This window comes from Lactuca sativa, chromosome 9, assembly GCF_002870075.4.
Source record: "Lactuca sativa cultivar Salinas chromosome 9, Lsat_Salinas_v11, whole genome shotgun sequence".
Classification (NCBI taxonomy): Eukaryota; Viridiplantae; Streptophyta; class Magnoliopsida; order Asterales; family Asteraceae; genus Lactuca; species Lactuca sativa.
Genome location: NC_056631.2, coordinates 57,758,420 through 57,773,366, shown reverse-complemented (window position 1 = coordinate 57,773,366; position 14,947 = coordinate 57,758,420). Strand labels below are relative to the sequence as shown.

The window sequence follows — 14,947 nt, the reverse complement described above, 5'->3', positions numbered from 1 at the left end:
TAATTTAGTGTATTTCGTGATTTCTCTACAAGTGGCAGTGTATTTCGTATTTTACTATTATGGTGTGTATGTATTTCACAGTTTCAGTTTGTATGTATTTTTTCCCTGTTTTCTGTGTACAAGACTTATATTAGTTGTATATTATTTTGTTTTATCACTTTCTGTGTATCACTTTCTGTGTAATAGAATATTTCATCTATCTTGCTGTGTAGCAGTGTAAATGTGTAATTGGTATTATTCTGTTTTATCACTTACTGTTATGGTGTGTATGTAATATGATTGTATGTTATTTTGTTTTATCACTTTGTTTGACAATATGATATTATTTTGTTTTCTGAAACAATGCGTGTGTTTTAGACTCACTAACTCACTTTGTGTTAGATATATTTCTAACCGAAGTAATGACATCAACCACAACAACCCTGTCTACGGGATCAACTGCAGCTCAAGAGAATCTTAAACGCAAATCAAATGATCCTGGATGGGAATATGCATTGTGTGTGAATCCCAAGAAACTGGAGCGAGTGAAATGCATTTTATGTAATAAAGAGATGGGCGGGGGAATCAATAGACTAAAACAACATATTGCACAAATTAAGGGAAATGTTTCTTCATGCCCAAAGGCCACAAAAAATGACCAAATAAAATGTAGAGATGCTCTTCTTGATAACCGAAATAAAAAGAAGGGGAAGGTAGATGAAAATGAGTCTTTAAGAGCACAAGTGAATATTAGAAGTAGTGAGAATGAAACCATTACCATCGATGATGATTTGATGGAAGATTCATTTGGCTCTATGAAGGCTAAACGTTCTTTTGGGCCTATGGATCGGTTTCCAAACACCATCAACCCCCAAGATGTTTCAAAAATGGGAAAGAGAAAACAAGAAAATATGTCAAATGCTATTCGTAAGGAACACATGGTTCGTGTGAAAGAATATATTTGTAGATGGGCCTATGAATGTGCCATTCCTTTTCATGCCTTTGAAAAGGATAGCTTCAAAATTATGTTGGAGGCGGTTGGCCAATTTGGACGTGGGGCACCACCTCCAACTAGATATGAGATGGGAGAAACATATTTAAAGAAAGAAGTAGAAAGAACAATAAATTTGTTGACACCGTACAAAGATGAATGGAAATCTAATGGATGCTCAATAATGACGGACGCATGGTCCGATAGAAAGAGAAGGAGCATCATGAACTTATGTGTTAATTCAAAGATGGGGACTGTTTTTTTGTCATCTAAAGAATCATCGGATGAAGCTCACACAAGTGAACACATACATGAGTATGTTGAAAGTTGCATCAAAGAAGTTGGCCCCGAGAATGTGGTACAAATTGTGACCGACAATGCATCAAATAATATGGGAGCGGCCAAGTTGTTAAAGGAAAAAAGACCAACTATTTTTTGGACATCTTGTGCAACACATACCCTCAATCTTATGCTTGAAGGTATTAATTTTAATTGTGCTAATTTTATAATTTAGTGTTTTTTATTAATTTTGAATAATATTATTAACGTTTTATTTATTTTAAAAGGTATTGGTGGGCTACCTAGGTATAAGAAAATTCTCAACCATGCAAAAACACTCACGGTGTTTATTTATGCTCATCATAAAACTTTGGCCATGATGAGACACTTTACCAAGAAAAGAGATATTGTGCGACCGGGAGTCACGAGATTTGCTTCCGCATTTCTTACTTTGCAAAGTTTGGCCGATAAAAAGGCCCAACTAAAACAAATGTTTACAAGCGATGAATGGGAATCATGTAGACTTAGCAACACCGTTAAAGGGAAAGCCGCATATGACACGGTGGTAAATGCCACATTTTGGACCGGTATAGCATTATGTTTAAAGGTTTTTGCCCCTTTGGTCAAAGTTCTTCGGATGGTTGATGCGGATCGAAAGCCATCAATGGGTTTTGTATATGGTGAGATTCAAAATGCGAAACAAGAAATTATTAATGCTTTGGGAAAAAATAAAAAAGCGTATGAGCCTATTATGGATATCATTTCGAAAAAGATGAAAGGTAGGCTTGATACACCCCTACATTTGACGGCTTACCTTTTAAATCCATATTATCTTTATAAGAATCCGGAGATCCAAAATGATATTGATGTGACCGATGCGATTGTTGATTTTGTCGATACAATATATCCGGGAGATCATTCTTTGCAAAACCATATTGTGATGGTTGAGTTGCCGGTTTACATGGGTAAACAAGAAAAATTTAGTCGAGAAATTGCAATTAAAGGATGTGAGGTGAACAACGACAAATTTGATCCGGGTAATATATTTTAAATTGTATTTATTTTATAAATTTCAAAAATAATAAATTTAACAATGTTTTTTTTCAACTTGTAGCGAATTGGTGGGTAGCTTATGGTGCCTCAACTCCACAATTGAGAAAGATTGCTACAAGGATACTTTCTTTAACAACTAGTTCTTCGGGGTGTGAAAGAAATTGGAGCACTTTTGAAGGGGTTGGTAGTTTACTAAATTTTAATTATCATTTTTAAGTAGTTTATTCAAAACTTGTATATTTATCAAACTTTTTTTTGCTTATTTAATTTTGTAGGTACATACAAAGAAAAGAAATAGATTAGAGACGTCTAAATTGAACAATCTTGTTTTTGTTCAATTTAATGCAAATTTGATGGAAAATAACAAGAAAAGGAAGACTAAGGATATGGAAGTACTTTTAGCAAAAGATGCAAGTGAGGCTCAAGAATGAATTGTCGAAAATGATGTATTGTTGGATGAAGTTGAGCCCGATGAAGCTATGGGTGACGAGGAGTTTTTACAAAATCGTAGAAGTTCTAGATTGAGAGAACTTGATGAGGAAGAATTTGTGTCGGAGGATGAGGAAGAACTAAATGAAGATGTTGAATATGAATCGGATGGAGTTAACATCAACGAACAAATCGGAGCTACATTGGAAGAGGAAGATTAAATGATTAATCTAAATATATAATATTAAAGAATGGTGTCTATTTTTGAAACAATTTAACATTTGAAAATGTATCTTTTGTTGGTATTCACCTAATTTTGTAATGAATTTACATTAACTAGTATTTTAAATTATGATCTTTGACATGTATAATTTCATTTAAAATATTTTTCTACATGATTTACCGTATCCGAGTACTCCCCGAGTAATCCGAGTACTCGCTACTCCCCCCTCGGTCGAGCAGGTACCGAGTAGCGAGTTCTCCAACCTTGGGGGGGATACAAGTAGAATCATGCTAGTTATTATATCAATCACATGTGATTAATGAGCAGCATTCAAATGATTTACTACTCAATAGTCGTTTTACCAAACAGTTTCCTTGAAATGATTTTCATAAACATTTTATATGTTTAAAACTCCTTGTTAAACTGTTCATTTTACTCTGTATGTTTCATTTCAAACTCATTTACAATGGTGTTTCAAACAAATGTTTCTTTATACTGAAACTGTTTTATCAAACCCATGCTTTCAACCCGTTTTATAGATTGACATCAAGCCGATCTTTTCTTAGATAGAAATCATGTTCAAAAGGTTTTACAAAACTTCTTTTTTTATGATTTTATATTGTCAATTGCATGCCTATATATGTATAGTTATATAAGAAATGTTTAAAGGACTTAGGAAAGCTATTCACCCTATTTCCTTTTCGCGCTTGAGATGTGGTCTGGTGGGACATCGGGTATCCGTCCGAAGGTCGTTTAAATATTAGTTATATATCATGTGTACATATATAGTCATAAGGGTTCTCCCAGTTCATTCAATACCCTTGGGTAGCAAGGGTATACGTCTATGTTCATACGTACCAGTTACATTACTAGTAAGCTACCATATGGGTAGTTTAGGAAGATACTAGAACTATTACCAGAATGTGATATCATACAATGAGTCAGTTCATTCATGACTCAATACTTGCTAGATAGAGAGAGAACACTCATTACAGCTAGTACACACAGTACATTACTATACATGCTACACAGAGAGAGAACACACGTTACAGCTAGCACACGCAGAACATTACAGTACATTACTATATTATTACATAGATATGTTTACATGATGACGCTTACATGAGTACGTTTACATATATACGTTTACATGAGTGCGTTTACATATACGATAATAGGACAGACATCACTAGGTGTATAGCATAGAACAAGTTCAGGATCTAACTATACCGATGAATCACAATGCATTGTGATAGTTACATCGGGTATACATGATCATAGTAATGTGGATGTTCACGACTTGCATACATGCAGGGGTCGTGTGTAGGTCCCAAAATCTCTTTGACAAGGGAGCGTTTAGCCTGGGATCTAGCCATCACATTAGGCCTTATCCCTCAAATAAGGCAATAGGAGTACAGAAGTAGTCACTTATTACAAATACTACAGTACTTACAAGATTACAATAGACTTAAGGTAGTTAGTATGGTTGTAGTTATTCGATACTACACCATAGTACTATTTCTTTTTCCCATAACATTCACTTCGTGAACATTCACACGATGCACAGTAATGTAGAAGATATATTTTGGATAATGATAGTTGGATTTGGGAAAATACAAACTCTTACAAGAGACACACACACGGATACTAGATGCCTTGGTAGAAGGATACAATTAGTAGGAAACATAGGGTTTTCTAAGATGTTCATATACATACACATTCTTACAGTTCATATACATACAAATACTTACAGTTCATATACATACAAATACTTACAGTTCATATACATACAAATACTTACATACAAATTTAGACACTTAAATACTTATGATCTCATCAGCTTTAAAGTTGATACTCTCTTTCAAAATAACTTGTATCCTCAGGTCAACCATAGACAGGTACCGATGCAAGGTTCAGGGAAGATGGTGCTCGTTCAAGACGCATCTTTCATTTTGATTTATGATTTAGTGTTTATCGTAATTTGACAGAACACACTTGTATTAAAATTATATTAATAATGCAATGGATGATGTTGTTGCTTGTTTAATACTTTTCATTGTTGTGATACTGTACATGGCGTCCTCCGCCCCAGAACGTTTCCGTCGTTCATGGTTTTGGGGTGTAACACAAAAGGATTTATCACACTTTCAGCTGTTTTACCAAGTATAGTATTAGAGATGGTTGTCCAAAACGTCTTTACTTGTTTAAATCTTTTCTCAAATTGTCTCTCACGCCGTATGTTTTACTTCAAAACCAGTTACAACAGTGTTTTAAACAAAGGTTTTCTTTATTTATATTGTTTTATTAAATTATATTCAAAACGTGTTTATGAATGGTTTTCAAAGCTTGTTTTACATAACGATATCAAGTCGTAAATTCTTATTTTTAAAGGTTTTCCAAAGGTTTTACCAAGGTTTTCTTCTATGCTTCTATGCTTCTACTTCGTTAAATGCATGCCTGTAGTTGTATAGTTATATAAATGATGTTTAAAAGACTTAGGAAGGCTAGTTCGCCCTATTTCCTTTTCCTCGTTGGGATGTGGTCTGGTGGGTATCGGACATCCGTCCGAATGTCGTTTAAACATTAGTTATATATCATGTATACATGTATGGACATAAAGGTTTACATCGACCAGTTCATTTCCCTTGGGTAGCAAGGGCATCCTTTCATTCATCATTCATAGATCAGAGACACTAGTAACTATTATATGAATAGTTAGGAGACTCTAATCACCCTTTCTAGTTCAGAGAATTCCAAAGAAGTCAGTTCATTCGTGAGTCTATATCGTTATTCCAGTACTTACAATAGAATTCAAAATGAGAGATGCATCTTCAAGACACGGATCTCCCCGTCGTCAAGTTGGTAACCAGAGTCTCCTGGAGGGAGAGCGGGCATTGTGTGTATAGATCTGTACGGGACTGACACTCCCGCACCCTGACTGGTAGCTACAGTCCTCGGCCTACCAAGCCAAGGGGTGACAAATGTCACATTTATTCTGATGCTTGCAGGGCGTCAAGTACTCTAGTGTCAATCAGTATGGTTACGAGTATCTCCATGTTTACCTTATAATTCATGGCCTTATGGTAACGAGAATTAACATTGTATTCTTGAAACAACCCACTTAGGATTACCATTTGTTTTATACCTTGCTAGCGGTATCATTCATTTGATACTGTCTAGGTTCTGTGTTTCTTTGTTTTAGACGTTGTTAGCTGTATCGTTCATTTGATACTGTCTGGGGTCTGTGTTTCTTTATTTTAGACCTTGCTAGCTGTATCATTCATTTGATACTGTCTGGGGTCTGTGATTCTTGTTTTAGACCTTGCTAGCCGTATCGTACATTTGATACCGTCTGGGGTCTGTGTTTCCTTTTGTTAGACTGATCCAGGCGTATCATTCATTCGATACTCTCCTAGAGTCTATGATTTCTTTTGCCTTAGTCAGCAGTATTTCTGCTAAGGCATATGTTATTTTCCCCTAGTATTTTACTAGTGATATTCTCCTACTTTCTTTAAAGTCAAATACCGTATTTTGGTAATGATAGTATATAAGGGAAAATTACTCTTTAAAACATAACTCTGTCGAGTCTTGGTAGAAGACTGCTTTTATTTAGTAAATATAGGATTTTCTGGAAAGGACGCTAATACACCGTAGATTCTAAACTACTACTTTTCATAAAGTTATTTTGAATAAAATGCTTACTTACACAAATGACACTAAATACTTATGAACTCACCAACATTTATAAAAATGATGATATTCACTTTCAAAATAACTTGTATTCTCAGGTCAGCAATAGACAGGTACACCCGGGAGCTTTTGTGAAGCCAGCCTAGAACCGAGCTGCAACTATACTAGTTTCTGCATTACTTTGATGTCTCTATAGAATGTAACTTATGTAAAACTACTACTATTAATGCAATGGTTGTTGTACTTTGATTACTATACTGCATATGTTGTGATACTTGACATGACGTCATTCAGCCCAGAACGTTTCCGCCGTTCCGGTTTTGGGGTGAGAAACCTTCGAGTAAAAGGATCATCACTAGAACGGTTAGACTCAAACGAGAGCTACGCAATAGGGTCAAATTTATCACTCTGAGTTTATCCAGCCTGTGCCACATGTGACTTAGCATATTCACTTAATAGTTAGATCACATTACTAAGAGTCCCACAAAGCACAAAGCAAACAACATTCAGACAATGGAAAATCTAAACATCATATTCCAATCAAATCATTCTATCCTCCAATTAGGAATCTGTACATGCAATTCAAAGGCTCATACAATCAGGCATAACCTAAACAAGATATCCTATCACTGACTCATCAGTATTAGCATGCAAGTCTACAAGCACATATAATAGGCATATAAGGCATCATGCTAGATCCTTAGTCCTAATCTAGCATGTAGTTCTCATAAGCATATCATATCATAACATAACACGTATGGGTATCTTGGGGAAAACTTATTTGAGCTTGGCTGATTGCACGCATCACACACTTTGTTCTTTTCAAAGTTCTGTTCCTTTCTCAATTTCTTTTCACTTCTTTTTATAAAAGGGTTTTACTTTGGAAAATTTTCATACCAAGTCCTTAGTTTGAGTTCAGACACACCCGGGAGTGTGCCCGAATCCCTCAAACCAAGACTCTGATACCAACTTGTAACATCCCAAAAATACAGGCCAAAAATTTCATTTTAATTATGTTATTACATAAAACCATCAGTATAAAAACATTGATAATAACATCTCATGTCAAAACCCAAGTGTCAGTAATCTAAAACATAGGATCATAAAACCATATCAGAGCGTAAATCCCAAGGATCTCATGTGCGGAAAACATAGTGTGATGCGCTATGATCGAGCCGACTCCTTTCCTTTGAAAAAGAAGTACCTGAAACCAAAACTAAAACCGTAAGCACAAATCTTAGTGACTTCCTCCATCATACCACATACCACACAATCACATAGCATACATACTGTCGGGCAGTTCTGGGGTGCCCGACCTACCCGGTACTGTAACAGCCCGGATTTCCAGGTATCTTTTATGATTATGTTTTTGGTGTTTTGTGAGAGGACTCGGCGAGTTGGAGCTCAGACTCGCCGAGTAGGATCGCGGTTCTGGACGCGGGTTCGCGCCTGGACTCGGCGAGTCCAAGGTATGGACTCGGCGAGTTTGTGCTGTTTAATGAAACCCTAATTTCTCGGGTTTGGGACCTATTTAAAGGGCCTTTAGGCCGTCATTTGTGCTCACCAATCCCTTGATTGAAACCCTAGCAAGTGTGAGCGTTTGGAGCAAAGTAGGAAGCCATTTTGACCTTGGAGGTATCATTTTGCAAGGGAAAGGAAGAATTAGCTAAGGGAAAGCAAGAGGAGCCACTTCCTGAAGGTTTGAGGTCCAGAACATCTCATTTGAGGTATTATCTTCGAGCTATTTCTGTTATGTTGAGGTTTATATTGATTTAGGGCTTATTGAGCCCTTTTGTGGTTAGATCTAGTGCTTCCTTGGTCCCTTAAGTGAGTTAAGTTATAGATCTGGACCTTTGGAGGTCCAGAGTGTCCCTTTGCCCAAGCTTTTTATGAATCTATGAGGGTTTTGGATTGGGGTCATTGTGCTTAAGGCCAAAACACCATTTATGAGTCATGGGGTGTGTTATGAGCACCAAGTTATGGACTTTACGTGATGAATTAGCTTAGGAGGGCCAGATCTATGAGTTGTTGGAGCGGATCTGACCTCAGAAGCAAGTTTGAGTTGATGCATGGCATGGACTCGCCGAGTCTGAAGAACAGACTCGGCGAGTAGCATGAACATTGTCCTTGATCACTCGGTGAGTGGTCCAGCCGAGTTATGAGTTGACTTAGTGAGTCAGGGCGAGTTAGAAGTTGACAGGTGGACTGAGTCGAACTGGAACTCGCCGAGTTGTTCTTGAGACTCGGCGAGTTGAGTCGGGGTGGCCCCGCGGTTCTTACCAGGTGGAACTCGTCGAGTTAGGGGAATACTCGACGTGTCAAAAAGGGAATCCTAGAGAGTTGGTGAAAACGCTTAGACTCGCCGAGTCGCCCTAGAGCACTCGCCGAGTCTGGTCAAAGTTGACCGTTGACCGTTAACTAGAGTTGACCAGTGTTGACTTAATAGGGGTAGTCAACCTTAGTGGTAAAAGTGTTAATTAGAGTCATATGATGTTATAGGAGGATTATAGCTCGGAGGATCGAGCACGAGTGATTCCAGGAGTCGTGAGTTATCGAGATACGCGAGGTGAGTCTTCTCACTATACTTTACCTTGAGTAGGTAATCAGAGTTATGTGTCAGAGTATGTATGTTTTGTGTATGCTATGTGTTGTACTGCATGATGTCTATGTGATTTATGCTGTGCATGTTTATAGAGTTGGAACCGGAAGGTTCCTAGAGTTAGAACCTGAGGGTTCACAGAGCTTGGGTGCACGGACCCATAGAGTTATAGCCTCGAGTGGCTAATATATGTTATGTGTGTGGTATTTTGGGGAACTCACTAAGCTTTGTGCTTACAGTGTTAGTGTTGTTGTTTCAGGTACTAGCGATGACCGTGGGAAGGCGCCGGCTTGATCTGTACACACGCATGGGATTTTGATATACATATGATCTTGGGATTTTGTATAATGTGAATTGGGAATCAAACTTTATGTTTTTATGAAAAGCTAATGAGAAATGTTTTTATAAATTGTGAAAAATTATTTTGAAATTTACGGTGTTACAGGTACGGCCATTCTGGGGTGCCGACCTACCCGGTGCAGCCGTTCTGGGGTGCCGACCTACCTGTGTCAAGCCATTATGGGGTGCTGACCTACCCATGTCAAGCCATTCTGGGGTGCTGACCTACCCGTCAGTCCTAACAACCGACCCTCGGGGACTATTTCACCCCTACTGCTACTATCACATATATCATAACATAAACATACTATCAGACATATCAGGGGTGTCCGAACTACCCTTCGGTCCTAGCAACCGAACTTGGGGACTATTCCCCTCCTACTACCACTATCACATATAACATATCATGCCAGCATACAAACATATCATCACGTACTGTCAGACATATCTGGGGTGCCTGACCTACCCTTCGGTCCTAACAACCGAACTCTACTATTATCACATATAACATATCATGCCAGCATATAACATATCAGGTATTAGCAAACCTAGATGATATCACAAAGACAATCATCTAACATACAACTCCTATTGTTGGGCCGGCATTGTGGCCGTAGACCCACCGTTACTGGAAGGAAACTCACCTCACACTGCTGAAGTCCTGTAGACACAATCCCACACTGATGAAGTCCCGCAGGCTGAACCCCAACTATTGGTTGACAGATTCCCGAACTGTCAACACCAAAATAACACCCAATTAATAATTGGGTCCCAACTCATAACCATAATACATACTTGGATAATTACTACAGTACCCCATGCTTGGCTTATTTAAGCCCAACAAGGCCCAATCCATAGGCCCAAAGCCAACTAGGAATCAAAGCCCAACATATGGCCCTATTTTCTAAATTGGGCCCAAACCCTTACAAGGTCTTACCATAAGGCCCAACCATTTAGTCCAGTCCAACATTCAACATTCTAATGGCCCAATATCACATAATCATAAAGGACCAAACTATGGCCCATCTATGACCTAATTTTCCAAATTGGGCCCAACCCCTTACATGGGCCTTACCCTAGGCCCATTAAATTATTTTAGTCCAATTGCATGATCTTGTATGGCCCAATTAACAACCCAATCATCAAGGCCCAATAGAAGGACCCAAAAATAAACCCAAGTGAAATTAGGGTTTCTCATAAAATGACGGTGAGGGTTAAGTTTCCTACTTAACCCATTAAGGGTTTCATCCACTAAGGACTTAATCCATTAAGTCCAATATTGATTACATTAATCTTTGCCAATGATTATTATTTAATATCTCAAGTTATTAAATAATTTCCGTGTGTCCCGATTAATTTCCCAAAATTAGGGTTTTGATTGCATTAGGGTTTTCCAACCTAAATACTAGCCCATTGATTAATTTATTGGACTTTTAGGTTATTTAGGACTTTATTGGGCCTATCAAGCCCACTAGAATGTCATTAAGTCCAATAGGGTTTTATTGGGTCAATTAGAGTCCATTAGACTCATTAAGGTTTTCACTAAGCCCATTTGGCTTCATTGGGCCCATTAGGCTCACAAGGCCCATTAGGGTTTCAAGCATCCCCAATCGAGTCAACTCACTAGACGAGCACACCGCCACCCGACACGGCAGCCGGTGGTGGCAGGAGGCGACAGTCACCACCCTAAGGTGGTGGTTCTCGGTTTTTCTTTCATTAATCCAATTTGTTACAGTTACAATGCCCATCTGATAGACACACGCACACCCTAATCTAATTACAAACACATACACACGAAAATACACCCACCCATGGTGGTACACGGTGGCAGCCACCACTTTACGGTGGTGGCAGTGGCGGTCTTCCTCACTTTCTGGCCTAGCATCTCCCTTACAACATCCGACCACTACATACATACAACCCCACGAACACCAAACACATCTAGCACACCCGAACACACACCCAGAATGCGCACACAACCACCCTCCTCACGGTGGCATGTAGCAGCAAACGAAGTGACAAGGCAGCAGCCACTATGGCTGGCGACCATGGTGGTTCTTCGCGGTTACCAGCCAACAAGCTATCACAGCACACAAGGTCCAAAAGCCACTAACCACCAGGTGGCGTAACAAACGGAGGAAATGGCACCCTAATAACCGGCGGTGATCGTTGGATCACAACAGCAACAAATGCCAAGCGTCCGGCGAAGTCTTTTCTTCGACGGGGACGGGTAGCGACGGCATCCGAGGAGTACAATGGCAGCGCTTCAGTGAGATGGCATGCGAACGAGGTTTAACTGGTATCAGTGGCGGCGACGCTTGGAAAGGAACAAGAAGGGAAGTTGTGGTGCGAAACCCACCGAGCACAGCAATGGCAACCTCGCATCTAAGTTTCCGGCAACCCACGATGATCTAAGCCATTCGTGACTTCTCCGGCGGCAGGAGGGCTGGTGGAGCTGTGGAGAACGTGAGAAGGAGGGGTGACGACTTATTCTCCCGCTAGGGTTAGGGTTAAAATTAGGGGTGACGGGTTTATATACCCCGATCCCCTAAACTTGTTTCCATAATGGCAAGTTCAGTCCCTCCTTTCCATTTTCTTTAAAAATGTGATCCAATATTTACACTTTCAACCCAATCCATGGAGATCCCTTACAATTTATGTCCCATAAATTATTAAACAGCCCCCAATATCTTAATTATGACATAATCAACCCTTCCACCTCATTTCCTTTTAAATTAAATTCAATTAGTTACCACGGAGCCCCTGTCTTCATAAATATTTATAAAATGAGACCCAAACTCACGCTTTTAACCCTCGACTTCTAAAAATGTGGCAACTAACTCCTCGAACCCAACACTCTGCATATATAATTATTTATTTTAGGCTACCATTCGTTCATTAACTTATTTATTAAACTAATAAATAAACAGGTGTTACACCTACACCCAAACATGATTATTGATCTGACGTCTCCGAGTAGCTAACATCACTCCAGTTCTCGTACACTAAGTACACGAGAACCATGCCTTGAAATGGTCAACTAGAAAATCATTTGATTTCAACTTGGCTGAAGCTCTTTCTCCTCCAACATTATCCTTCCATCGTGATATCTTGTGAGGGTATGCACCTAGGTTAGGTTACTACCCTTTTATCCTCACTATGTGTATTCCCCTTTATTAATTAATTGGTATAATTAATTAATTCACTCACATGGGCACACACACCTCACTAATATTATTATGTAATCATGCTAGTAAATTATTATCATAGTTAATTCATGGCATACTACATCTAAATCATACATCAAAGGTATATTCACATAAACACTACATAACATCAATTAGTAGCATGAATAGTGATACACCTTTCAACAAAACAACTTCTAGCATGTATATCCTACTTTCATTTGTGAGTAACAAAACATAAATATAACATTCATATCATCACAATTTAACCACACAAATAATCCTCACTTCTAACATGGTCCTAACTCTCTCCATTTTCACCAAATGATTAATTTAAGAATTCTAGCATATAAAGGATTCCTAAATACGATTGCATCATCAATAAATTTACATGTCCAACTTATAATTAACTCTTGACATTTAGTTTATAACATCACACAATATCAATTAGACATGAACACAAGCATAGGTGCATGCTATCTTTCCAAACAGGTGCTTAAACCACCACAAGAAATGACTCACCTCTAGTCCAAGTTATATAGAGCAATGAATAGAGGAAAACCACCTTCATACAGGTACTATAATATACCTAATAGAATATCCAAAAAACTGATCAAGAACAGATCATAAAATAAAAATAATTATGTCCATGTAGGTCTCATGTCGTGACCAAAAGGGTGTTATGTCGTGAGCTTAGTGTTGTTCATCGCGATTCTTGGTCGATCAAATTTTGTCATCACATCATGGCACAAGGATGTCCATGTCGTGATCAGAATAACCATTAAGATTTGACCTGTTAATTCCCCGTCGTTACGATGTGGAAAATGGATGCTCACATCATGGTCAAGAATCAGACGCGACCATAGACGTTTAAAGTCTCGTCGTCACGACGTGGCAAGTGGGTGCTCATCGCGAGAATTAGCAGTTACAAATTTTGATCATCGATTGATAGCCTCTTCTTCTTAGTTTGGGTCTGATCAAAACCTCTATTGGGGTGATCTTAACCCCTCAATACCATTTCTAAGTGACTAGGACGATTAGGACATGACTTAGGACAACCAATACACTAAAACCAAGGGTTTTTGCATCATTCATGGCTTCCTTCTTGTGTATGGTTTAAATGAACAATAAAAATGAACTTAACTAGAGCAATACTTATGGAATTGGAGTATTACCTTAGATGCTTGTTGAAGAAGAAGTTCCCCAAACACCACAACAAAGCAAGCCTCCAAGTCTCCACAAATTCCACCTTCTTCCTTGAGGATGAGCACCAAACCCTAGAAAATGCTCTCACACTCTTGGAATAAGTATTCGGTTATGACATACTTTTGGAAATAAAGTATTCGACTAATGTTATACCTTGTAAATAAGAATTTTATATACAATTGTTTTGGTTGTGTCAAAAGGAACTCTTGGATATGTAGTTGGTTTTTTTTAGGTAAACGGTTACTTTGGTTATCAAATATTTTGAAAGAAAACCAAATAAAGATATAAAATATTTTTTGTTAAATATTCGTTTTGAGTCTAAAACTTATGTACTCACGAGACAATTTATTTTGTCTTACATATTCTTTTCTATGACATGTGTTCTATATATTGATATTAGAGTTGATTGCCTTTATCCTTAGATATGATAAATTTGAAGAATTTAGATGACTCCCAGATTAGCAAGGAGTAAAGCAATTAAAAAATGTTTGTTATGTTCATTTCGGTAGTATTATAATGCGTCATTATGGCTTTTGAATTTTGTAACACCTGAGTTGGAATTATGATTGGTTTGTAAATTGCAAAAAGTTGAACTGTATTTCCGTTGGACAAAGACATCACTGCACATGATGTAAAATATTGTTAATTCCAGTGGTATAAAGTAGGGGTGTTACATATGATATAGTTTAAAAATACATAACAGTACTACACAATTTATACCCTTGTCAAAACAATGAGAGCCATTGTGAATGTGCATCCAGGAACAAAGCCATTTTATGATATAGTTTACAATACACAACACTACTAAATAACTTGTATCCTTATCAAACAATGATACCCATTGTGAATGTACTTCTAGAGCCATTTTACGATATAGTTTACAATACACAACAATAGTACACAATTTTTACCCTTATCAAAACAATGGGAGCCATTGTGAATGTACTTCCAGAAACAAATCTATTTTATGATAT

General features: G+C 38.0%; 2 protein-coding genes across 2 annotated transcripts; both read left to right on the top strand.

Moving 5' to 3' along the window:
- Nucleotides 1-401: 401 nt before the first annotated feature.
- Nucleotides 402-1,484, top strand: LOC111909756 (uncharacterized). The gene has a single exon (XM_023905562.2). The coding sequence runs from the start codon at nucleotides 402-404 to the stop codon at nucleotides 1,482-1,484; it is 1,083 nt and encodes a 360-aa protein (XP_023761330.2).
- LOC128128963 (uncharacterized) lies at nucleotides 495-2,952 on the top strand. Its single transcript, XM_052767695.1, has 4 exons — nucleotides 495-2,286; nucleotides 2,364-2,482; nucleotides 2,578-2,716; nucleotides 2,765-2,952. The coding sequence occupies exons 1-4, from the start codon at nucleotides 1,626-1,628 to the stop codon at nucleotides 2,950-2,952; spliced, it is 1,107 nt and encodes a 368-aa protein (XP_052623655.1). The 5' UTR covers nucleotides 495-1,625.
- Nucleotides 2,953-14,947: the final 11,995 nt, after the last annotated feature.

Coding starts and splice junctions, on each gene's coding strand:
- LOC111909756 (XM_023905562.2), top strand. CDS start 402: ATGACATCAACCACAACAACCCTGTCTACGGGATCAACTGCAGCTCAA.
- LOC128128963 (XM_052767695.1), top strand. CDS start 1,626: ATGATGAGACACTTTACCAAGAAAAGAGATATTGTGCGACCGGGAGTC. Junction 2,483..2,577: donor ATTGGAGCACTTTTGAAGGG/GTTGGTAGTTTA, acceptor TTAATTTTGTAG/GTACATACAAAGAAAAGAAA. Junction 2,717..2,764: donor ACTTTTAGCAAAAGATGCAA/GTGAGGCTCAAG, acceptor TGTTGGATGAAG/TTGAGCCCGATGAAGCTATG.